Genomic DNA, 20,359 nt, shown 5'->3' with positions numbered 1-20,359 from the left:
CTTGTGCAAAGAATGTGTTAATTTAGTCATGATTAATCCCAGGTATATTTGAGTACCTAATAGAGTATGAGTGTGCTAAGTACTAGAAAAAGGGTGATAAATCTGTAAATATTGTTCATGAGGTGTTCATAATCAATCTGGAGAAGATTATGGGGATCTTCTCCATACACAGATAATGGATACAATGAATAAATGGATACATACAATGAATGCAATGGATAATGATATGGATAATAAATCTATAGTTATTGGTTTGAAACAGTATCAAGATCTAAGTAATTCCTGCAAAGTCAACAATTTTTGAAGTAAAAGAGCTCAGAAGTAGGTAATGGGTGGGGCTAAGGGTCTGCTATATTGAGGTGGAGAAAGTCGTGGTGGGGATGCAGAAATGTGCTCAGTGATTTGGCGGTACTTTAGGAAAATGGGCTAGAAACCAGCTTTTTAAGAATTTCATACTAGACTGTTGATGGCTTTAATGTTATACCTTGATTTGCATATTTAAGACTCATGAAAACACTCAAGTCGAAGGATTGCATCTTTGGTGGTCATTTCTCACACAGAGTCGGAAAATCTAAATTTTTAAAGTTCAGTGGATAGTTAGCGCTAACTACTTAGTACTCTAGTCTCCTCTGGAACTTTGAAGATGAAGCCAGCTGCTATAAACATGTCCGCACCATTCGATCCTGTAAACTCACACTTTGGACTCTACGCTAAAAATACACTTGAATAGAAACGCTAAACTTCAGAACTTCTGGGTGCGCGGGTTGCGGAAGGGGAACTAGAGGCAGAGGCAAGCCCGGAGTGGGAGGGGCGAGGGAGAGGTCCGAGCACCGCCCCCGTCCCACTCCCACCGAGCTGGCTCCGCCCCTCAGGCTCCATTTTTTTAAAAGCGCGGGCGCGCGTGCGCAGGCGCACTCCGCTTGCGCCCCGAGCCGCGCACGCGCGGTAACGGTAGAATGGTGGAGTTGGTACGTTTTGCGGTTCACGTCGCGGGTGACAAAACCTTGCTGGTGTGGGAGCTGAGCTCCGAACCCACGGCCGAGGCCTTGCAAGTGAGCCGAGCCGGGGCGGAGGGAGGGGTGGAGGAAGCCGCCCTGCGCCCCAGTAACTGGGCGCCCCGGGGTACTGCTTCAGCACCTCATCTGCCTGTGGTCTCCGCTGAGAGGAATCTTAGTTCTAGAGCCGACCTGAGCAGTCAGCTCGCCCCCAGAGATTTTTGAGAGATAGTTCCCAACAGACGGCATTGCCTCCTAATGCTTCTCGAAGCTTAGGATTTCAGAGGGAAACTTGTTCATAAAATGAGAAGTGTTTGGAGTTGCCGGCTCACCACAGTTGCCTGTGGCGAAGGGCTGGGGGAATATAAGGGAATGGGCGGTTTGTTTTCCTGGGCGTGAAATTTCCTGCACTTTCTTAGCATGGGACCACCCTACAGCATTCTGTGTTCACAGTCTTCTCGCAGTTTGGCCTTCTGTATTCGGTCCGAGTCTTCCCAAACGCAGCAGTGGCCGGTCCTGGGTTCTATGGCATCATCAAGTTTTATTCAGCAAGGGATGCCCACAGAGCCCAAAAGGCATGCGACCAGAAGCAGCTTTTCCGGACATCTCCAGTGAAGGTGGGTCGAAATGTGGAATTCCTCGCTCTACTGGGATGAAGTGCTGAATTTAAAAGTAATAGGCCATCGGGAATTCCCTGGCGGTCCAGTGTTAGGACTCTGCACTTTCAGTGCTGAGGGCCGGGGTTCAATCCCTGGTCGGGGAGCTAAGATCCCAGCGGGGGGGGGCGGTGCGGGGGGGGGGGAAAGCCGGCGTTTGTACAGCACTGTGGTGTACAGAATGCTCTCAGATTCACCGCTCCAGTGATCCCCCAGTTCCCCAGATCTTTCTTTGTTGTTTTTAGATGAAGAAACTCGAACTCAGGATGGTTAAGTGACTTACTTAAGGTTCATGACAGTAAAGGTGGAAACTAGAGGCCAAACCCAAACTTAACTGATGTTAAACCCCATGTCATTTTATGCTGCCCCTTAATTTAAGAAATCTTCACAAGAGTCTTCCTTCTATTTACTTTTATGTGGATTTCAAATGTGTGAGGTTGACAAACGTTTTTCATTAATTAATTAATTAATTTATTTATTTTTGGCTGCGTTGGGTCTTGTTGCTGCGCGCTGGCTTTCTCTAGTTGCGGCGAGCGGGGATTCCTCTTCCTTGTGGTGTGTGGGCTTCTCATCGCGATGGCTTCTCTTGTTGCGGAGCACGGGTTCTAGGCACGCAGGCTTTAGTAGTTGTGGCTTACAGACTTAGTTGCTCTGCAGCATGTGGGATCTTCCCGGACGAGGGATCGAACCCGTGTCCCCTGCATTGGCAGGCGGACTCTTAACCACTGTGCCACCAGGGAAGTCCGGAGCTTGAGGAACTTTTGTCAGATGTAACATAAAGGAGACTTCATCATCACTCTCAAACTGCCTATTCAGAACTCCCTTCACATTCCAGAAAATGGTTAAAATATTCTTTCATGCATTGTAGAAACCTTATTCCATATTAACATGCCATCCAATCTTACTTGCCCAGAATTAACATTTCATTATGTGCCTCCATTCAGCCACCATTCCTTTTTCAAGGACCTTTTCAATTCCTCTGAATAAGTGAGTGAGGCTTAGATTTCCAGACCTTTCCCTTTATAATTGTGTGTCTTCTCTGATTGGCTTCTCGCTCTGGCTACTTCCTACTGACCTTGCTGCCTATTCTCACCCATATTTCTTTACTCACTGATTTCACCTTTATTGAATCTGAGAACTCTCCTCAGATGTGACTCCAGGTACACTACTTCCCACTTCTGTACCCTGTTTAACACCCTCTTCAATCCTGGCTGTACTCCCTGGGATTGAAATGATTTTGTGTCAGGCATTCTTTGTTTGCACACCCTGCGACCATTTCACATAACCACACAGATATTACAGATGGTCCTGGAAAGATTATGAAACAGTTACTTGGTGTCAGTTGTGAGTAATGAGTTGTTTTCTCATATTGGACATTAAGACTATTGCATAAGCTTAGGTTCTGAGATTTTCAGAGCATAAAGCTCGGCACTGATAGAATGTTCTACAAGTCACTATAGAGTTGAGGGGAAAGGGCATTCGTATTAGATTTCCTTATTTAATGCAGAGCCTTAGTTTACTGCCCACACGCCCGAAATTGTTACCTACTTTAATTATGAGTTCTTTTTAAAATTTATTTATTTATTTACTTGGTTGCACCGGGTCTTAGTTGCAGCAGGCAGGCTCCTTAGTTGTGGCTCACAGTCTCCTTAACTGTGGTGTGCGAACTCTTAGTTGCAGCATGCATGTGAGACATAATTCACTGACCAGGGATCGAACCAAGGCCCCCTGCATTGGGAGCATGGAGTCTTAACCACTGCACCAGCAGGGAAGTTCCAATTATGTGTTCTTTTATTCATTGGCAGGTATACATCTTATCTTTTTTCCCATGTAGTTTTTATAAATACAGAAAAGATAATAACATCTTAAAATAAAATGAAGGAAAGGCCTAATGTATCTGAGTTTTTCTCAGTAGCACGAAGGGATATGTTTGCCAGCAAGAACTGTGGCAAGGTTATCCCAGATGTCAACTGTCTCTACTACCCAGGGGCTCAGAGCCCTTCTGAAGCTTCCTAATTGTCCAGGACAGCTCCATTATGACTCACCGTACAGGGCCTATCCTCCCATGCAACACTCAACATTTAAAAATTAGTCTTCATTTCTCCTTCCCAGCAGGCAGCTTCAGTTGGAGGAAATAATTTCATTTTCTTACGTACTCATTCATTCACTCAGTCAACAGACCATCACTCCCCTATTATATGCCAAGACCTATGCTTGTTTCTGGTAACAAGGAAAGAATAATATACGGTTCCTTCAAGCACTTAAGGAGCTCGTAAACTAGTGACGGGGAAGATGCACAAACAAATCAAAGAATTAACAATGCTTTGACTTTATTTGTATTATTTGAATTTTTATGACTGTATTTATATACTACACGCTGTTCAAAATGGAAATAGACATTTAAGAAAGAACTAGTGATGTAAAAACTCCACAGTAATATGTAAGTTATTGAGAGAGTTAAGACTGGAAATATTTGCATTCTCAAAGAAGCTTGTTAATGCAGATGAACCTCTAATTCTTTTGGTTGCTTTATTTACATTTAGAGAGGTATACGTATTCCCTCTTCTAACAGGGGTTAGTAACTTGGGGACGGGGTGCTACAGATTAAGGTCCTAATTCAGTGGCAGGTCCATCTTATCTCCTCTTCAGCCCATATTCTCAAGCAGGAGCTACAGGATGAGACGACTAAAACAGTTCACTTCCTTTGCTTACCCCCAGCCCCATAATAGGCTTCTGCTGGGCTTCCTTGGTTGCTTTCATCATCACTTTCACCACCAGAGGTCAGGGAACCTTCCCGGTTAATCAGGGGCCCTGGAAATGATGCAGAAAAGTACTGACCTAAAAATAATAAATAACATTTATTTAGGGCTCACTGTGAACTCATTGCTTAAAATGTGCTACTTAATCTTCACAGCCCCTCTATGAAATTGGTATTGATAAATCTCAGGTATATCCAAAATAAGCCTCTATGTAGGGTTGTGATATTTTTAGGTCTTTTATTGTCTTTAGGTTCGTCTCGGCACCAGGCATAAGGCGGTTCAACATAATACGCTTGCCCTAAACAGCTCCAGATGCCAAGAATTGGCAAATTACTACTTTGGTTTCCATGGGTGGTCAAAAAGGATCATCAAGGTAAACTCTGTAGACTTTCTTTGACTAACCAGACTCCTTTCAACACTGAACTCCTAGACTTTAGAGGGAAGAATAGAACAGGGCTATGGGGAGGAGATGTGAGAGGCTTCCACATGGAAGTATCTGAACATTGGCCTGCCACCTAGCATTAGTGATAATCTCAATGACATAGATGGTGGTGTCCATAATTTTTCCAGTATTTGCATGGTATATAATAAAAAATAGTTGACCATATCTAATCATTCATTTGCAAGTCTCACTTGATTTTGAAGCTATAGCATACCTAAACTATTACCTGGGGTTGCTGGAGTTTAGTTTTTATTTCTAACAACAGGATATTTTGAAGTCTAGCCTTTAATTCAAAATCCTAACAGCTTCAGGATCTTTCTAACCTTGAAAAAAGGGAAAAGGAAGATATTGTGACACCACTTCAGAAGCAAAGCCTCAAGTTCTTCTGTGCTGTAGAGGTGGTATTGCCCTCCCACGAGTGCAGGAGTCCTGGAGTTGGCATGGCTGAGGAACCTTTGGATAAGTTGGAGGAAGGTCTGTTTTCCAGTATGTGTGTGTATGGGGAGGTGAGGGAGTGGGATTTCTCTTTTTTCCTTTCTTTCTGAAACTCAACTTTTCAGATACATCATCACCTTTTCTAAGCAACTAAAGCCCTGGGCAGAATTTTTCTGCCTGACAAAATAGGTTTTTATCTTAGGCAATACCTGACAGCACCTTAAACTTTAGAATTTTAGAACTGACTGCCTGCCAAGAAGCTTAGGAGGAGGGAAAATTAGTTAGTTTTTGTGGGGTTTTTTGGTTAATAATTTGTTATGTGCTAAAATAGTCCTTCAAATACAGATGTCTTCTGGCCTCCAGTTATCCCAACAAAACCATTGTCTAAAGATTGAAATAAACTCTTGTGTAAATGTTCAGTCCTTTGCTCCCATAGAAGGGCCTGAGCGGAAAAAGTAAATATAGATCCCTAGAAAGGGGATTCCGATTGGTACTGAGTTTTTTCCTAGAATCCATGGCACTTGGGCTTAGGGTTTTAAGTCAGAGGCAGGGCTGTTAGCGAACGGAGTGGAGGAGGCTCCACCATCCACCTGAGTGGGTGATGGTTGAAGAGAGGCCAGATCATCTGCACTACCACCAAATCTATCTCACTGTATGAATCCAGCCCTTCACGCACAGGAGAGCAGCGTCTGTAGCAGTGTAGCCTCAGCTTGTCCACTTGAAATCTGTGTGTCATATGCGATTTGTGCCACGTTCTTGGTTTGTATTTCCCATCGAGTATTTTAGGAACTTCCAGAATAGATCTGAGCAGTAAAAATGTGCCAAGCCAGGGTATACCTACAGCAGAGACTTTCAACTGCACCCCACTGTAGTGCCTGCCCTTGATCACTAAGATAATGATCTAAGAATCACAGATGCATTTTTAGTTTTAATCACATAACCTAGACATCAGTTATTCAGACAGGCATTTTAAATTCATCTGTTTTGGTTGAATTTAGGGTCATTATCATTCCTTATGAAAAGGAAGGTAACCCAGAAGCTTGATATTCAGAAGGCTATGACAGATGCATTCCAGAAACTGCTGATTGTGGTTTTAGGTAAGACCTTTCTGATTGTCCTTGAAGTACTTCAGTTTCAGTGAGCAAATAACCTTATTTGAAAAGTTATTTTGATGGGGCTTCCCTGGTGGCGCAGTGGTTGAGAGTCCGCCTGCTTATGCAGGGGACGCGGGTTCGTGCCCCGGTCTAGGAAGATCCCACATGCCGCGGAGCGGCTGGGCCCCTGAGCCATGGCTGCTGAGCCTGTGCGTCTGAAGCCTGTGCTCTGCAATGGGAGAGGCCAGAACAGTGAGAGGCCCGCATACTGCTAAAAAAAAAAAAAGTGAATTCGATGAATATAATGGTTCTCTAAAACATTACCTATTCTTTCATTCTCCAGATGCTTTCACAGCAGCAGTCTTAAATTTGTTCTTTGTGGCATTTATGAGAAAAACGACAGTGAATATTATTGTCCCCAGTGTTTAGATGTAGAATGACTTGCCTCAGTTCATACAGAAAGTGTTTGATCCAGTTCTTCCTCAACTGCTTGCTTATCGTACAGAATAGTGTAGTGAGTATAAGCCTTGGACACCTGTGTTTGAGTCCTAACTTTGTCTCTTAGATTTATTCGTTGTTGTTGTTGCAATTTTAGGTTTTTCTAGCCAGAGACATTTGAAGGTGTTTAATATCTCTAAGCTGCAATTTCTTTATCTGCAAATAGGGTTAGTAATTCAGCTTACCACCTAATGGGGGATATTGTAATAGTAAATGAGATGATGAATGTAAAAAGCTTAGAACTATGCCTGAAACATAGTAAGCAGACAAAATATATTGACTATTATCATTGTTGTTTCCTTGTTGAACAGTTTAATAGATTATGTTTTTGGAATCAGTTTAATTTCAGTTTTTATTTCTGATATATTGGGTGAATATGATTCTTATATAATTATCGGATACGTTTGTGTGAGCCTTAAAAGTGGTCATGCTACTAAATACCGTTGATTGTGTTCCCTATCGAGTTATACAGCGGTGAGAATGTCACAGGCTATGCCCGAAGGAAACTTTATGATTAGTAGATTCCCGGAACAGAATTGCTCCCCTGCTTCACAGCGCTGCAGGCTTAGAGACTGAGAAATCCTAACTAAGTTTCAGAGACCTTATTTGCTTGTAAGAGTTGACCCTGCATTGGTCTTGGCCTTTCCGCCTGGGCAGTCCTTCCAATGAAGTTTGACTTCCCTGGTCATCAGGCTGAATCTCCACCAGCTGTCAACTCTGGGTAACAACCTTTAAGAACCAAACTAAATGTCTGGGTTGTTTGTCCTTGATATGCCAAGGTACTCCTTATATGTACTCAAAACTCCTTAGACCAAAAAGCCTGGTGGCTCTAGCTTGCCTTGAGGAAAGCGGTATTGTCCAAAGGGTACATGGGCCAGTTTCTGCCAGTAGAGTGTTCAAATGCTCTCTGTCTCTGTCTCCAAAGCTTTGTTCATTGTATCTGGTAGAATTTTGGTCCCAAGGAGTAGGCACTTGCCTTGCTTCTAACATGAAGTATCTATTATAGTCCAGTGGTATCTATCCCAGGTTTGAACTCACTTTGACCCCCACCTAATGCCTTCCTATTTCATTGTATTGTGATTGAACATTTTTGTTTCCACAGCTTTTAATTCCTATGTCATTATTCCTTAGTTCTTATTTCTAAGATCATAAAGGTTTTTGAACCAAAGTTGATACTTGTTATATATTTTTTCACAAGTAATTATGATAAAAACGGAAGTGTCAGATGAGGGAACTTCTAGGAAAAAGCTCTTATTTTCTGCTTTTGGAAATCAAAAGAATGTCTAATTATTGGGTGCTACCATTGTATACAGGAAGTTTTAGAACAAGAAACCTTGTGAATTGATCCTTGTTAGCTTTATTTCAGAAAGTGGTAAAGTAGCTCTGGCATATAGACCCTGTGAACAGGTCACAGATGCTAGAACCGAAGAGGAGCTACAGGATTTCATTCAAGTATGTGGAGATAAAAACTCAAGGGGTACACAGCCAGTGTAGCCGTAATTCAAAGCACCCAGCAGGATTTGGAAGACTTTGGCATGTCTGCTCAGCTCTGTCATCCTCAGGAAAAGGTGAAACTCTGAAACTGCTTTTGAGGCAGGGAATTTCTAGGACTTTTCCAAGTCCCGAGCCTTGTCTCTGGCCCCTTATTTGAAGTTTGGAGAGCAGGATTGAGGGCCATCAGTGTACGTCTACAGTTGTGGACACAGGAGAAGACACAGGCCTTTTAGAACTCCCCTCAAATAGAATTGCAGGGATATGGGAACAAAGTAACCATGGCCTTAAGTGTGATTATGCTACAGTGTTTAAAAACTATTCATGCCTTTCAAGTAAGGTATATTACCCAGATCTCAGCATCTCATTTATATCCTGTGTTAAATATTTTGCCGAAGAACCTTACTGTAAACCAATTATATGAATGCCTCAAATTAGGGATTAAGTTGTCAACGTAATTTCTAAAAGAAAACATTAATGTACTGCATATAGGATTTTTATTAAAAAGGAGCAAAAAATGTGTTTCATGTCATTGAGAGCTGAATTTGGGGCTAGATTTCTGATGATTTAACTCACCCCATGTTGCAAAGTTTGTTCTGAAGGGAAGAAAGTAGAGAAAGAAAAGGTGGTTATGTTCTGAAAAATGTAAAAATTTTGGAAGTTTTTCCTGTACAGTATAATTATTTTAATTCGATTTAAATCAGTCAAGGAAACTTCAGACGTATCCATGTTTGGGCTTTAAGAAGTCTAGCTTCCTGTGAAATGTGAGAGGAAAGGATTCCGTATTGATACTAAAGATTTCGGAAACCTGATTATAACAACAGATCCATTCCTAAATGAGGACAATCTTGGAATCAGTTCCATTTAGAAACCATTATGGCTAGGCACTGGAAATAAGATGAAGCTCCTTCTCTCTTGGAGTTTAGTGTTAAAGGTGTACCAGACAATTAAAAAGGACTAAAATCAAATAGATTATGAAAAGGACTGTGAAGAAAGTAAATAGGGTGCTAGTTACAGTAGTTCAAGAAAGTTACTTAACATGCTGACTTTAACATTCGAAGTGTCTTCTCCATGTGTGCACACAGGGTAGACGTCTGAAAAGTGACACTGTAGTTTTTTCTAGATTAATGGCTCTGTTGAGACAAGGTGGGGTGTGGGAAGTTTGCCCATGCTAATGTAAAGGGCCATTCACTTGGTTTTAGACTCTCTTTCCCACCTGCCCCAAACCCCTCCTACAGAAGTTCTGGAGTCATCACTGATTCAGTGGTAACCCCTAATAACAGAGTGGTGAATGAATAATGAGACGTGAATACTGAGAGTTTGGAGGAAATGGCAAACATTTTATTTTATTGTTTTTTATTTTTTAACATCTTTATTGGAATATATTTGCTTTACAATGGTGTGTTAGTTTCTGTTTTATAACAAAGTAAATCAGTTATACATATACATATGTTCCCATATCTCTTCCCTCTTGCGTCTCCCTCCCTTGCACCCTCCCTATCCCACCCCTCTAGGTGGTCACAAACCACCGAGCTGCTGTGACAAAGTGAGAGAATGGCATGGACATATATACGCAACATTTTCGAATAATTGTAAGGTGTGTTCCCCTCCCGCCACCCAACTGGTGCTCATTTCCTGGTCAGCAACTCTTCTTGTCAGTTGTGTGGCCAGAGGGAGGAAGAATGTCTCTTAGACTTCAGCTCTGAGGAGGAAGAGTTCAGATTGCCAGAATTGGATTAGCACTTTTGGATTTCCCAGAATGCCACGTCCTGTGGTTTCCTCGGGAAGCTCTGCATCCTTTCCAATCCCCCTCGGCCCCTGGGCTGCTGGAGTTTGGGGCCACTCGGGTCTGCAGCCCAAATCCCGCCTCATTGTTTGGGGCCAGGGAGGGCAGGGAGGGGTTGGGAAGAGGGCCCGGCAGGAGGTAAGTGTCGCCTTTGCAAGGGGAAGGATGGCTTGGGCCCTGGGGACTCTGGGCAAAAGGCCCACTCTGGTGGCGCGGATTGGATCTCCGCACTAACCTAATAAAGGTGGCGTAACTAAAGATGTCATAAATAACGGGTGGAACGTTAGGCGGGGGAGGGGCGCGCGGCTGCTAACGTGAGCGCTTGCGTCGGCGCTGGCATAGCGGTTCAGCTCGGACACAGGATGTGGCTCCGGCTCCTCACTGGCCTGGGTCACTGCGCCTGGGAGCCGCCGCACGTTATGTCCCGGCTACGCCTTTGGTTGCCACGGCTCTTCCTCACGTGGCTACAACTGTGGCTTCAAGTCCAGGCAGTTCAGCCTCCGGAGTGGGCCCTGGGCCCCGTCCAGGTGACCCCCAACCCCCCGCGGCTGACAGAGGCTTGGTCTTCATACGCCTCAGACCCCCCTCCCAAATTGCCCCATGCCCTCACACCCCTGGCCGAAGCCGGGGGCTTTAATTACTTGACGTCCTGGTCTCCATTCGAGATGTTGGCCCCGCCTCATCGGGAGTTGACTGAGACTGAGGCTCCATACCCGGACACGGATTCCGTGAGTGTAGTTTTCTCTCTAGAGGATCCTGTGCCAACAGTTTCTCCTCCAGGTCAGGATCAAGCTCAGCTTCTGCAGCGGCCCGATGTCACTGTTAAACCTGTGGGTCTTGCACTTATCGTAACTGCAGCGTTCACTAATGAGCTTGAAACTCCTCCACCCCAACAAGAAACCTCGGCTCAGTCTACAGTGTCCTCTGAGCAGTTGGAACCTTTGTCAGTCTGGCAGGAATTTTCAGAGCAGCATCCAGTCCCCTCTGAAAATGTTGAACTTTTTCCAGTTCACCAAGGAGCCCCAATTCAACCACCATACCCCGAGGTGGCATTTCCAAATCCAGAGCAAGTTCAGGCTCACCACCCAACTTTGATTGAGGTCACAATTCAACCATTGGACCTTGGACTGACCAGAAGGCCAGAACCCACTAAGGAGGGTGAACCTTCTCCAGTCATGCAGGAGACCTTAACCCAGCCTGCAGAACCACCTCAGGAGGTTTTTGTAGCTCAGCCTCCAGTATATCACAATCCAATAGTTCCAACACCGCATCAGGATCACACTGAGCCTCCAGCATCACCCAGTATCACAGTTAAACCTTTGAACCTGGAGCTGACCACAACTCCAGAACCTACTACAGAGTCTGAACATTCTACAGCCCGGCAGCAGACTACAGCTCCCCCTCCAAAACACCCTGAGGTGACACTTGCACAACCAAACCTGTCTCAAGTCACAGTTTCACCTGTGGACCTGGGAGTTAACGTATCTCAGCAACCAAGGCCATCTGAGACGGTTCCTTTTCCTTCGACTCAGTATTCAGTATCCACAGGTCTTCCTGGTGTAAGATATACCCCAGAAAAGAAGCAGCCAGGGCAGAATGCCACCACAAACATCAGCATATGTGAGCTCTGTACCTGCAAAAATGAGACGCTGTCGTGTGTTGGTCTCAGCCCAAAGCAGAAGCTCCACAGAGTGCCTGAGCCAGAGCCTGACGCCTACAACGGCACCTTCACCATCCTGTAAGAATCGCCTCTCCTCATTTGTTCTCTGCATCCTGCCTGACATGGCAGCCTTTCTTCAGGTCTTCCTGGGCCCTCCTTATCTCCCCAATCCACATTGACTGACTTTCTGTTTCCACCTTTTGTTTGTCAATGATTCCTTATCTTCATTCTCCTTCTTAACTTTTTCCCTCTCCTCCAGTCTTTTACTTTTAATTGCCCTTATTTTTTCCTTCTCCATTTCTTACCCCATTATTTAATTTCTTAACATCTACTCTTCTCCCATCTTTACTCCATCCTCTTTACAGCAACATGTCCCTCTCCCCATCTCATTGGTGGTAATACAACAATGTGGTTAAGAGTAGAGATTCCGGAGCCAGACTACCTGGGTTTGAACCCAGGTCTGTCATTTATTAACTTTATGACTCAACTTCCTCATCTGTAAAATGGGGATTATGGTAGTCATCGTCTCACAGGATGACTCCTATGGCTGCTAAATCTCCCAATGACTCCAATCTCATTGGGAGATTTAGATGAGTTAATATTGGTAAAGCTCTTCTATCAGTGCCTAGCATATATTTTAGTGTTAGCTATTATTATTATCAATCCCTCAGTTATATCTAGAACTCATCTTTGTCCCCTGGCTTTCTATATGTAGCACCCATTTTGTGCCCAACCCAGGGCTAAGTACTGTGGGAGCCACAGAAGTACATGTCATTGTCTCCAGAACATGACAATGACAAGTGGGAAGAAAGGGGATATGCCTTAAAAGGGAGGTAATATATAATTAAGTATTAAGAGAAATACAGATACGTGCTGTAATTCACCAGAACCTGTAATCACAGGGGTGTGGAGGTGACAGAAGGCTGCATGGATAAGCTAAATCTTTAGCTGGGACTTCAAGATTGGCTGTGATTTGTCAGAAAAATAACAGGCAGTACAGTCTAGGCAAAGGTGTGACTGCAGGGATGATCAGAATGTATTAGATTAGTCTGGCTGTGAAGAATTGGGTTAGGCAACAATGAAAGATAAGATTATAAAATATCTTGACTATCGGCAACGGGGGTTTGAAAGTTATGCTGTGAGATATGGGGAGCCGCTGCAAGTATTCAAGCAAGAGAGACAAATGATTAAAGCAAGAGGCTGATTTTAGATTTCATATGTAGAGCGACCTAGAGAGGAAAGCTTGGTTCAGGGAGACGAAATAGAATGCTTTAGCAAAATCTAGGAGTAAAGTGAGAAGGGGCCGAATTAGAGTGGTTGTGATGGAAGTAGAAAGAAAATCCTAAGAGTACTACACAGGAAAACCTGACAAGATGTAGTAATTGACTAGAGTTGGGGGATTGTAGTACAGCAAAGAGAAAAATCACATGTGTTGAGGGGCAGAATGATGATGGTATAACAGGTGGAAATACAGCAGTTGGGAAGCAGAGTCACTTTGAGGGAGATGAGTTCAGTCTTAGGCATCTTTTATTGGTGAGCATAAAGCAACCAGAAGGCTCTGTTTGAGTGGAAATGTCCCTCAGGCAGATGGGCAGGCAGGTATCCATTTTGACTTATTTCTGGCTCCCGTGAAAAATGTGCATATAAACTGAATAGTTCCATTGTTGCTGAGGGAAGAGGACAAAGGTAAAGCTAAAGATTCAGTCATCCACTGAGTTAGTGGTTCAAACTGAACCTCAGGCATTTAACAGCTTCTTTTAAACATGTCTAATTCATGGACACATTCTCACTGTTTAAAAAAAGAAATGTGACAGAAGTATATAGGATAAAATGTGAAAATTGCACCCCACCTTCCCTACCACCAATAAGGTAACTCCTGTTACTGTTTTGATGTGTGTCCTTCCTTCCGATCTCTTTCCTTTGCATTTTGTTCCCCTAATGAGGTAATAACTTTACTCCTTGTTCAGTGACTTGTGCTTTTCCCTAGGCAATATGTTTAAGAGATATTTTCGTATTAGTCCCTCTAATGTCTAATTGCCTTGCCCGTATCCTTCTAACACCTGGAGAGAATCTGAGGGCACTGAGCCAAAGCTTTGGTGTTGCCTGCCATAGGATTTCTTAATATTTATTTGCTGATATTGATAAATGTTTGCCATTTTTCTCACTGATTTGTAGGAGTCATTTTAGACACATAAGTGATTTTGGGAAAAAAGTAATTGGCATTATGTATCCAAGAATTTGGACTGATAGGAAGTCAGGTTCTGAGGGGATGCCTCATTGTTTGTGCCAGTGGCCTCACAGTATGTTTTTATTAATTGTGCACACTGGGAAGCTGGGAAGCTGGGGGAATTAGAAAGCTGGTCTTTTCTGCATTTGAATGTTCCCTACATGGTGGCCATGATTCTTTGCCTTATTCTCTACATTCTTTTTCTACCTATTCGAGCATATGAACTGTGTTTCTTCACAGAAATTTCCAAGGAAACTCTATTTCTTACCTTGATGAAAGTATATGGAAGGCATACCACTGGGCTGAGAAGCTGTGAGTATACTCTCCCCAAATATGAATACAAAAAGCTAACTGCATTGTAAGATCCTTCTTGGTCCAGAATTTTGAGGTCAATACCTGTGAGCAAAGGTACTTCCCCTTCCATATCCCAAAGCAACCTAATGATTGAAATTCTATGTTTATTTAAAAAATTAAATTTGGCAGGACCTCTTGAAAATCAGTAAGAGACGATTTAAACTTATTTTCCATTATACAAGTAATACATGATTGTATTCTCAATATATAACAGTGAAATATACCTAGTGAAAACCCTCCTTTTGCCCTAATCCCACACCCACTACTTTGAGTTTAGTATTAATCCTTCCAGACTCTTTTCCATACGTTTGAGTACATACATATTTACAGATAGCAAAAGAGGTTTGTGTGTTTTTCTTATCATTTTTTACATAATTAACATCCTGAAATTTGATTCCTTCATTTCCTGATATGTCTTAGATTTCTTTCCTTCCCAGTACATAGAGGGTTACCCCATTCCTTTAAACTCCTGCATAATATTGCATAGTATGAATGTGTTACAGTTTAATAATGCCCCTATTGAAGGATGTTTAGATTATGTCCAGTTTTCTTGTTACTTGCATTGCTGCAATGAATATCCTTGTACGTGCATTTTTGTGAGCCTGGTCGTTTATTTCTATAGAATAGTTATCTAGAAATGGGATTGTTGGGGTGAAGACTATTTATATATAAAATTTTATTTGCCCTCAAAAAGTTATGCCAGCTTACCCTCCAGTCCCCATGCTGTGATGGCATTCATTTCCCCACACCCTTCCACCACTGATATTCTCCCCTTTTTTTTTTTTTTTTGCTAATCTGACAGATGAATAAAAGGGGTCCCGTCTGAATCTGAATTTTCTTATTATTTGTGAAATTAAATATCTTTATATGTTTACTGAACATTTGTATTTTATCCCTGAATTGTCTGTCCTTTGCCCATTTTTCTGTTACTATTTTTTTATTGATTTGTAGAAAAAGTCAGTTTAGATACATAAGTTATTTTGGAAAAAAAACATTCCAAGTAATTTTCATGACAGTCTGTGGTCATATCCTTAGTTCAACTTGAATTGACGTCATAAATGACTTCTGAATTAATAATAAAAGACATAACAGTCAATCTAAAAACTGGTATTATGACCACCTTAAAGAGATGCCCCCTTAGTCTGATATCTTATTGGAAATGAAAAAAATGCTAGAACCAAGCACTTTTTTTAATTTACAGATTTCCTAAATACTATATGTAGTTTATATTTCCCGTGATAGTACCTAACTTGGAGATTTTATTTCCCAAAATTGTAAGAAAAATGAAAGTCATTTGGCACAAGAAATAGATAATTTCCTCTGGGAGTGGAGGGGTGTGGTAGACTGAGGGACAGAGGTAAGAGAAAAAGTTTGAATTGTGTGCTACATATTTTTGGAATTTTGAGATGTGAATATATATTACATATTTTTAAAAAATAAATTGAAATTAAAAATTAATTTTTGAAAAGCATGTGTTTGGGAGGTGGTACACTATAACATGAGTCTGGTAAGGTTTGAAGATTTCTAAGTCAGCTTGAGGTTTATACCTTATAAGCAGAGGTTCCTAACTTGAGGTCAGTGGTTCCCCAAAGCAGAATTTCTTAACCTCCCTCCTGCTTCCCCGTGTATAACTCTTTGGCAAGCTGCAGAAGCTTATGTCCTTGGGATAATGTTTTAAAATGTATAGTAAGTCAAAATATATAGAAAAACAAAGGAAACCAACTATATTGAAATAGTTTTCAGAATATTTTTAAAATTAGTGAAATAGTAATAAATATGCTTCTCTTAACGCTTTAAATAAGAAGATATAGTGGTAGGTCTAATAAATGTTATAACTCCAGGGTAGTGATGAGAATAAATGATATTTCGAGGTATCTGCAGCATATACGTGATATGAAATGACCTGTGATTTCTATTGGGGACCAAATTAACTATACTGCTGATCTACTGTGGTTCGTTGCCTACATTCATAATGGAAGGAAGTGCTGATTTTAGTTAGAGATTTGTGAAAACTGAGATGTAATTTTATTTCCCATCCAAGTTTGGCACTCTGGATTCAGTCCTCTCTATTCACAGACCTCTGCCCTAAAAGGATGATCCACAAGTCGAAATTGCGTGCACACTTTTGCGTGTGTTCAAGAAAGTGCAGTTTTTTAGGGAAAAGCATCATTGCATTTATGAAATTCTCAAAGGATTCTTGCCTGAAAAGATTGAGTCACAAATGTAGGGGAGAAAAAAGACATTTCTTTTCCTGTAATTATCCTCATGAGTGACGATAAATGGATAATTTGTTTTAAATAAAAGTATCTGATAGTTGATAATTTGTCACTTTCTGAATTCACTCAATAAATATTTTTCGAGTATGTACTATATGCCACGAACTGTTTTACATGCTAGGGTTACAGGTCCAAGAATGAAACAGCCCAAGTATCCCGGTTCTCAGGGGGTTTACAAATAAATAGAAATAAGTATATAAGTGTAATAAATAGATAGGTATAATTTCAAGCATTGCTAAGTACTTTGGAGAGAAAGAAAGCAGGGGAAGGAGAGTAAATCAGTTCCAGAAAGGCCTATTGTTTACATTATATATATATAGTTAAATCAATCAAACCAACCAACCCTGAGCCCTCTCAATTTCCTAGAAGTTTCAGAGGTGGAGAGAAGGGTAATTGTCAGTATTACAGAATCAAGAATGAATGTGAAGTTCAGAAGATTGCCTTAGACCTGAACCCTGGTCTTTCTTAAATGTTACTTCATGCCTAGTTTTGATATTTCATGGTGTGAGAAAGTTTTAGATCTGGCTGTAACTCTGATTCCCCATAGTTTTAAAATTTTTTCTTCAGTCAAGATGAATATTTGAAGTTCTACAGATTAATGTATTTTATTTCAGTTATTGCTTGTTTGAAGCCACTTTTTGGGTAATTTTTTGGTGACTGACTCATTCTCAGTCTAAATTTTACTTGCAGGCTGAATTTACCATTGTTATTTAAAATTTCTACTGTCCTGTCATGCAAACATCTTCACAGAAAGAAACCCAATTAATTTGAAATACATACTGTTTGGTTACCCCCTGTCCAACCATGATATTCAAACTCCAACCAGTCTGATATGGGCATCAGCCAATCACAGAAGACAGTGTCATAAAGAGTTGAGGATCGACCCCATCTCTTTGCTGTACTTACTGAATCCTTGTCAACTTTCAAAGTTATAATTAGTATATATGAGTTCCACTTTTGTGCAGCTTTTTTTCATAGACCATCATTTCCTGTGACGTTTGTATATCATTTATGGTATATACATACAGATTTGTTTTTTCCTACCTTTGTTGGTATGAAAAGGGTTACCATACATGTTGTTGGACATATTGATTTGGTGTTTTTCTTTTTGAATCACTTCCATGGAAATACGAAACCACGACTTACAGGTGAGAAAACAATCAATCTTAACACCATCTGTTGAACATTCCCCCTAACATGTATTCTGACAATCACTGCGATTCCTCCTAAAATGGTGAATTTCAAATTGAGGTCAGGGTCTTTGAATCACGCTCAGGGATCCAAGAGTTCTCTGTGGGAATTGAAGCCTTTTGTGATTTTGTTTTAGTGATCTTTTAAAAATGTGTGTGACTATATTCTCTATAATATGAACCACCTTAATAACTGAGTTGCAGAGTTTCCAGGTAGTAATATTTTAATTCACATAAGCTATGAGTAAAGAATTAATTTATGAGCTAGAATTAAGCTATGACCTGGAATTAATATAAATATGTGACCAAGAGACACTGTGAGTGAAAAGCAGAACGTTTTAAATGCAGAATTCAGTGGAAATAGTTTCACAAGGCAACATAGCCTGTGCTCAGATCCCCAAGGCTCCTGAAGGATATACCACTGTTAATATCACCTGCAAGGAAGGGAATTCTTCCAGGCAAGAGAAACCTACCTTTGACGTCTTATAGAGTTCCTTCTATACTGGCTCTCTCCACCACTCCCTCACTCCACTCTTGGGATACAGGCTATGTGCCTTCCTGCTTATCAGATATAAGAAACTGGTGCAAAACACCACCCCCTCCTCCCCACAGCATGTTCCTAGTCTTTAGTGTGAGACCAGGGGAAGCAAAGTGCTTAACATTCCTCAGGCAGACCCAGGGGTCAGGCTTGACTGTGAATCCTTCCTGCTCCCTTCATTCTGCATTCTTGAGAAGTTATTGGCTGGATCTCTCAGTTTCCTAATTTATTCTTTAACTGTCATTTCTGCTGCTCATATACTGAGTTTTCTTTAATTATTGCTAACACTTTTCATTCGTATATTCCTGAGTTGATTAATGGATGCATTATCTGCTTACATCTGTCTGAGGGTAATAATTGTGCTGTCCTAAGGTTCTCTTGTGCTTTGTTAACTCTGATTCATTGGCTATAATGTTTGTTTTTGTTTTCTGTCCTTAATGGAGTTGGCTTTGTCACATTGTTTGGTCATTCCTGAGTGTAATTCATCTTTGTAGTTGAGATGCTACTGCGTTTGTTTCCCAGCTTTAGGGGAGAAGTGAAATGAGCTGTTGGGGCTTATTACTCCCAATGGGTTCCCCTGAGAATAAGGCCGAGGTGGAAGGTGCCTTCTAGTGGCTAGTCAGGGAGTGCATACCTTTCTTCCAGGGTTCTGGGACCTTGCCCCCTTGCTAACACCAATTGCTCCTGCCTAGAGGAAGATACTTTTGCTGCCTGGATCAAGGAGGGAAGATGTGGGGTTGATGTGTGCTGTAGGCTGCTCCTACCACACTATTCCAACGGATCACCCTGTAGGTAGCTCCGGGACGTTTCTGGTAGGGGAGCATTTGTGGAGCTGCTCCCACACATTGAGCTAAGGTTGTGAATTTTATGTTATATCTTTTGTATCATTCTTAGCGATTTTGGTGGAAGTTGAAGGGGTGGAGACCTGACATGTTTCAACCTGCCAGCTTGAAATAGCACAACTTCTTAGGAAACAATTTTGTATTCCTATTACATCCTAGACAAACTCAGGCAAATATGTATCAGGATACAAATACAAGAATGTTCAAAGCAGTATTCTTTTTAATAAATAAAAACTAGAAAAATCTCAGTATACACCAACAGTTGAATGAATAAAGTGTGGTATGATCATACTTAGAAGTCATACACTTCATCAGAAACATAACGCAAGCCACATAAGTAATCTTAAATTTTCTGGTAGCCACTTAAAAATAAAAGTAAAATGAAACAGATGAAATAAATGTGGATATCTTTTACTTAACCCTTATATCCAAAAATATTATCATTTTAACATGTAATCATTATATACATTATTAATAAGATATTCTACATTGTTTTCATACTAAGTACTTAAAAATATCCTAAGTAATATCATATCTACATGTCTCGATATAAAAATTAATGAGAGAGTTTACATTTCTTTCCCATACTAACTCTTTGAAATCACAATTTGGTTGCTAAATTTTATTACAAATACTTGATCGGCATTTAGATTTTATAAAATTTACAGTCGAAAAAGTATTATCACATATGCAAATTGTTGCTAACATAAACATTTTCCAATAATTACACTGTCAGTTTTTTACATTTTAATTTTAGAATAATTAAAGTTAATTAAATTAAAAATTCAACTCCTTAGTCACATTAGCCACTTTCAAATACTCAGATGCCTCAGTTAGTTGGACATGCAACACCACATAGTACAGGCAAAAATGAAATAATTTTACAAAATAATGTTGAATGAAAGAAGCAATGTGGCAAATAATACATATAATATGATTCCACTTATATAAAGTTCAAGAACAAGCAAGGTGAAACTGTGTTGTTTATGGCTGATAGAGAAAAGGCAAAACTACATTTTAAAAGCGAGGAAATTATTCTTAACGTCAGGATAGTGGTTCCCTCTAGGAAGTCACAGAGAGGGTTGTGATTGGAAAAGGGCACACAGGGGGCTTCTG

General features: G+C 41.1%; 1 protein-coding gene across 5 annotated transcripts in view; it reads left to right on the top strand.

Moving 5' to 3' along the window:
* The first annotated feature begins 956 nt into the window (after nt 1-956).
* LOC132511954 (RAD52 motif-containing protein 1-like) overlaps nt 957-20,359 on the top strand; it is a 51,830-nt gene continuing 32,427 nt past the window's right edge. The window contains exons 1-7 of one of the 5 annotated variants that reach the window (XM_060135783.1): nt 957-1,052; nt 1,433-1,612; nt 4,661-4,783; nt 5,158-5,326; nt 8,246-8,335; nt 9,517-9,530; nt 10,030-10,110. In XM_060135783.1, the coding sequence (XP_059991766.1) occupies nt 957-1,052; nt 1,433-1,612; nt 4,661-4,783; nt 5,158-5,326; nt 8,246-8,335; nt 9,517-9,530; nt 10,030-10,110 (753 nt within the window). Of the gene's footprint in view, nt 1,053-1,432; nt 1,613-4,660; nt 4,784-5,157; nt 5,327-6,285; nt 6,385-8,245; nt 8,336-9,516; nt 9,531-9,884; nt 10,111-10,518; nt 11,895-14,283; nt 14,356-20,359 lie in introns of those variants that run through there. The other 4 variants (XM_060135782.1, XM_060135781.1, XM_060135779.1 and 1 more) reach the window with 4 other exon arrangements.

This window comes from Lagenorhynchus albirostris, chromosome 20 (genome assembly GCF_949774975.1).
Source record: "Lagenorhynchus albirostris chromosome 20, mLagAlb1.1, whole genome shotgun sequence".
In the NCBI taxonomy this organism is placed as follows: Eukaryota; Metazoa; Chordata; class Mammalia; order Artiodactyla; family Delphinidae; genus Lagenorhynchus; species Lagenorhynchus albirostris.
This window is presented reverse-complemented; position numbering and strand designations above follow the sequence as displayed.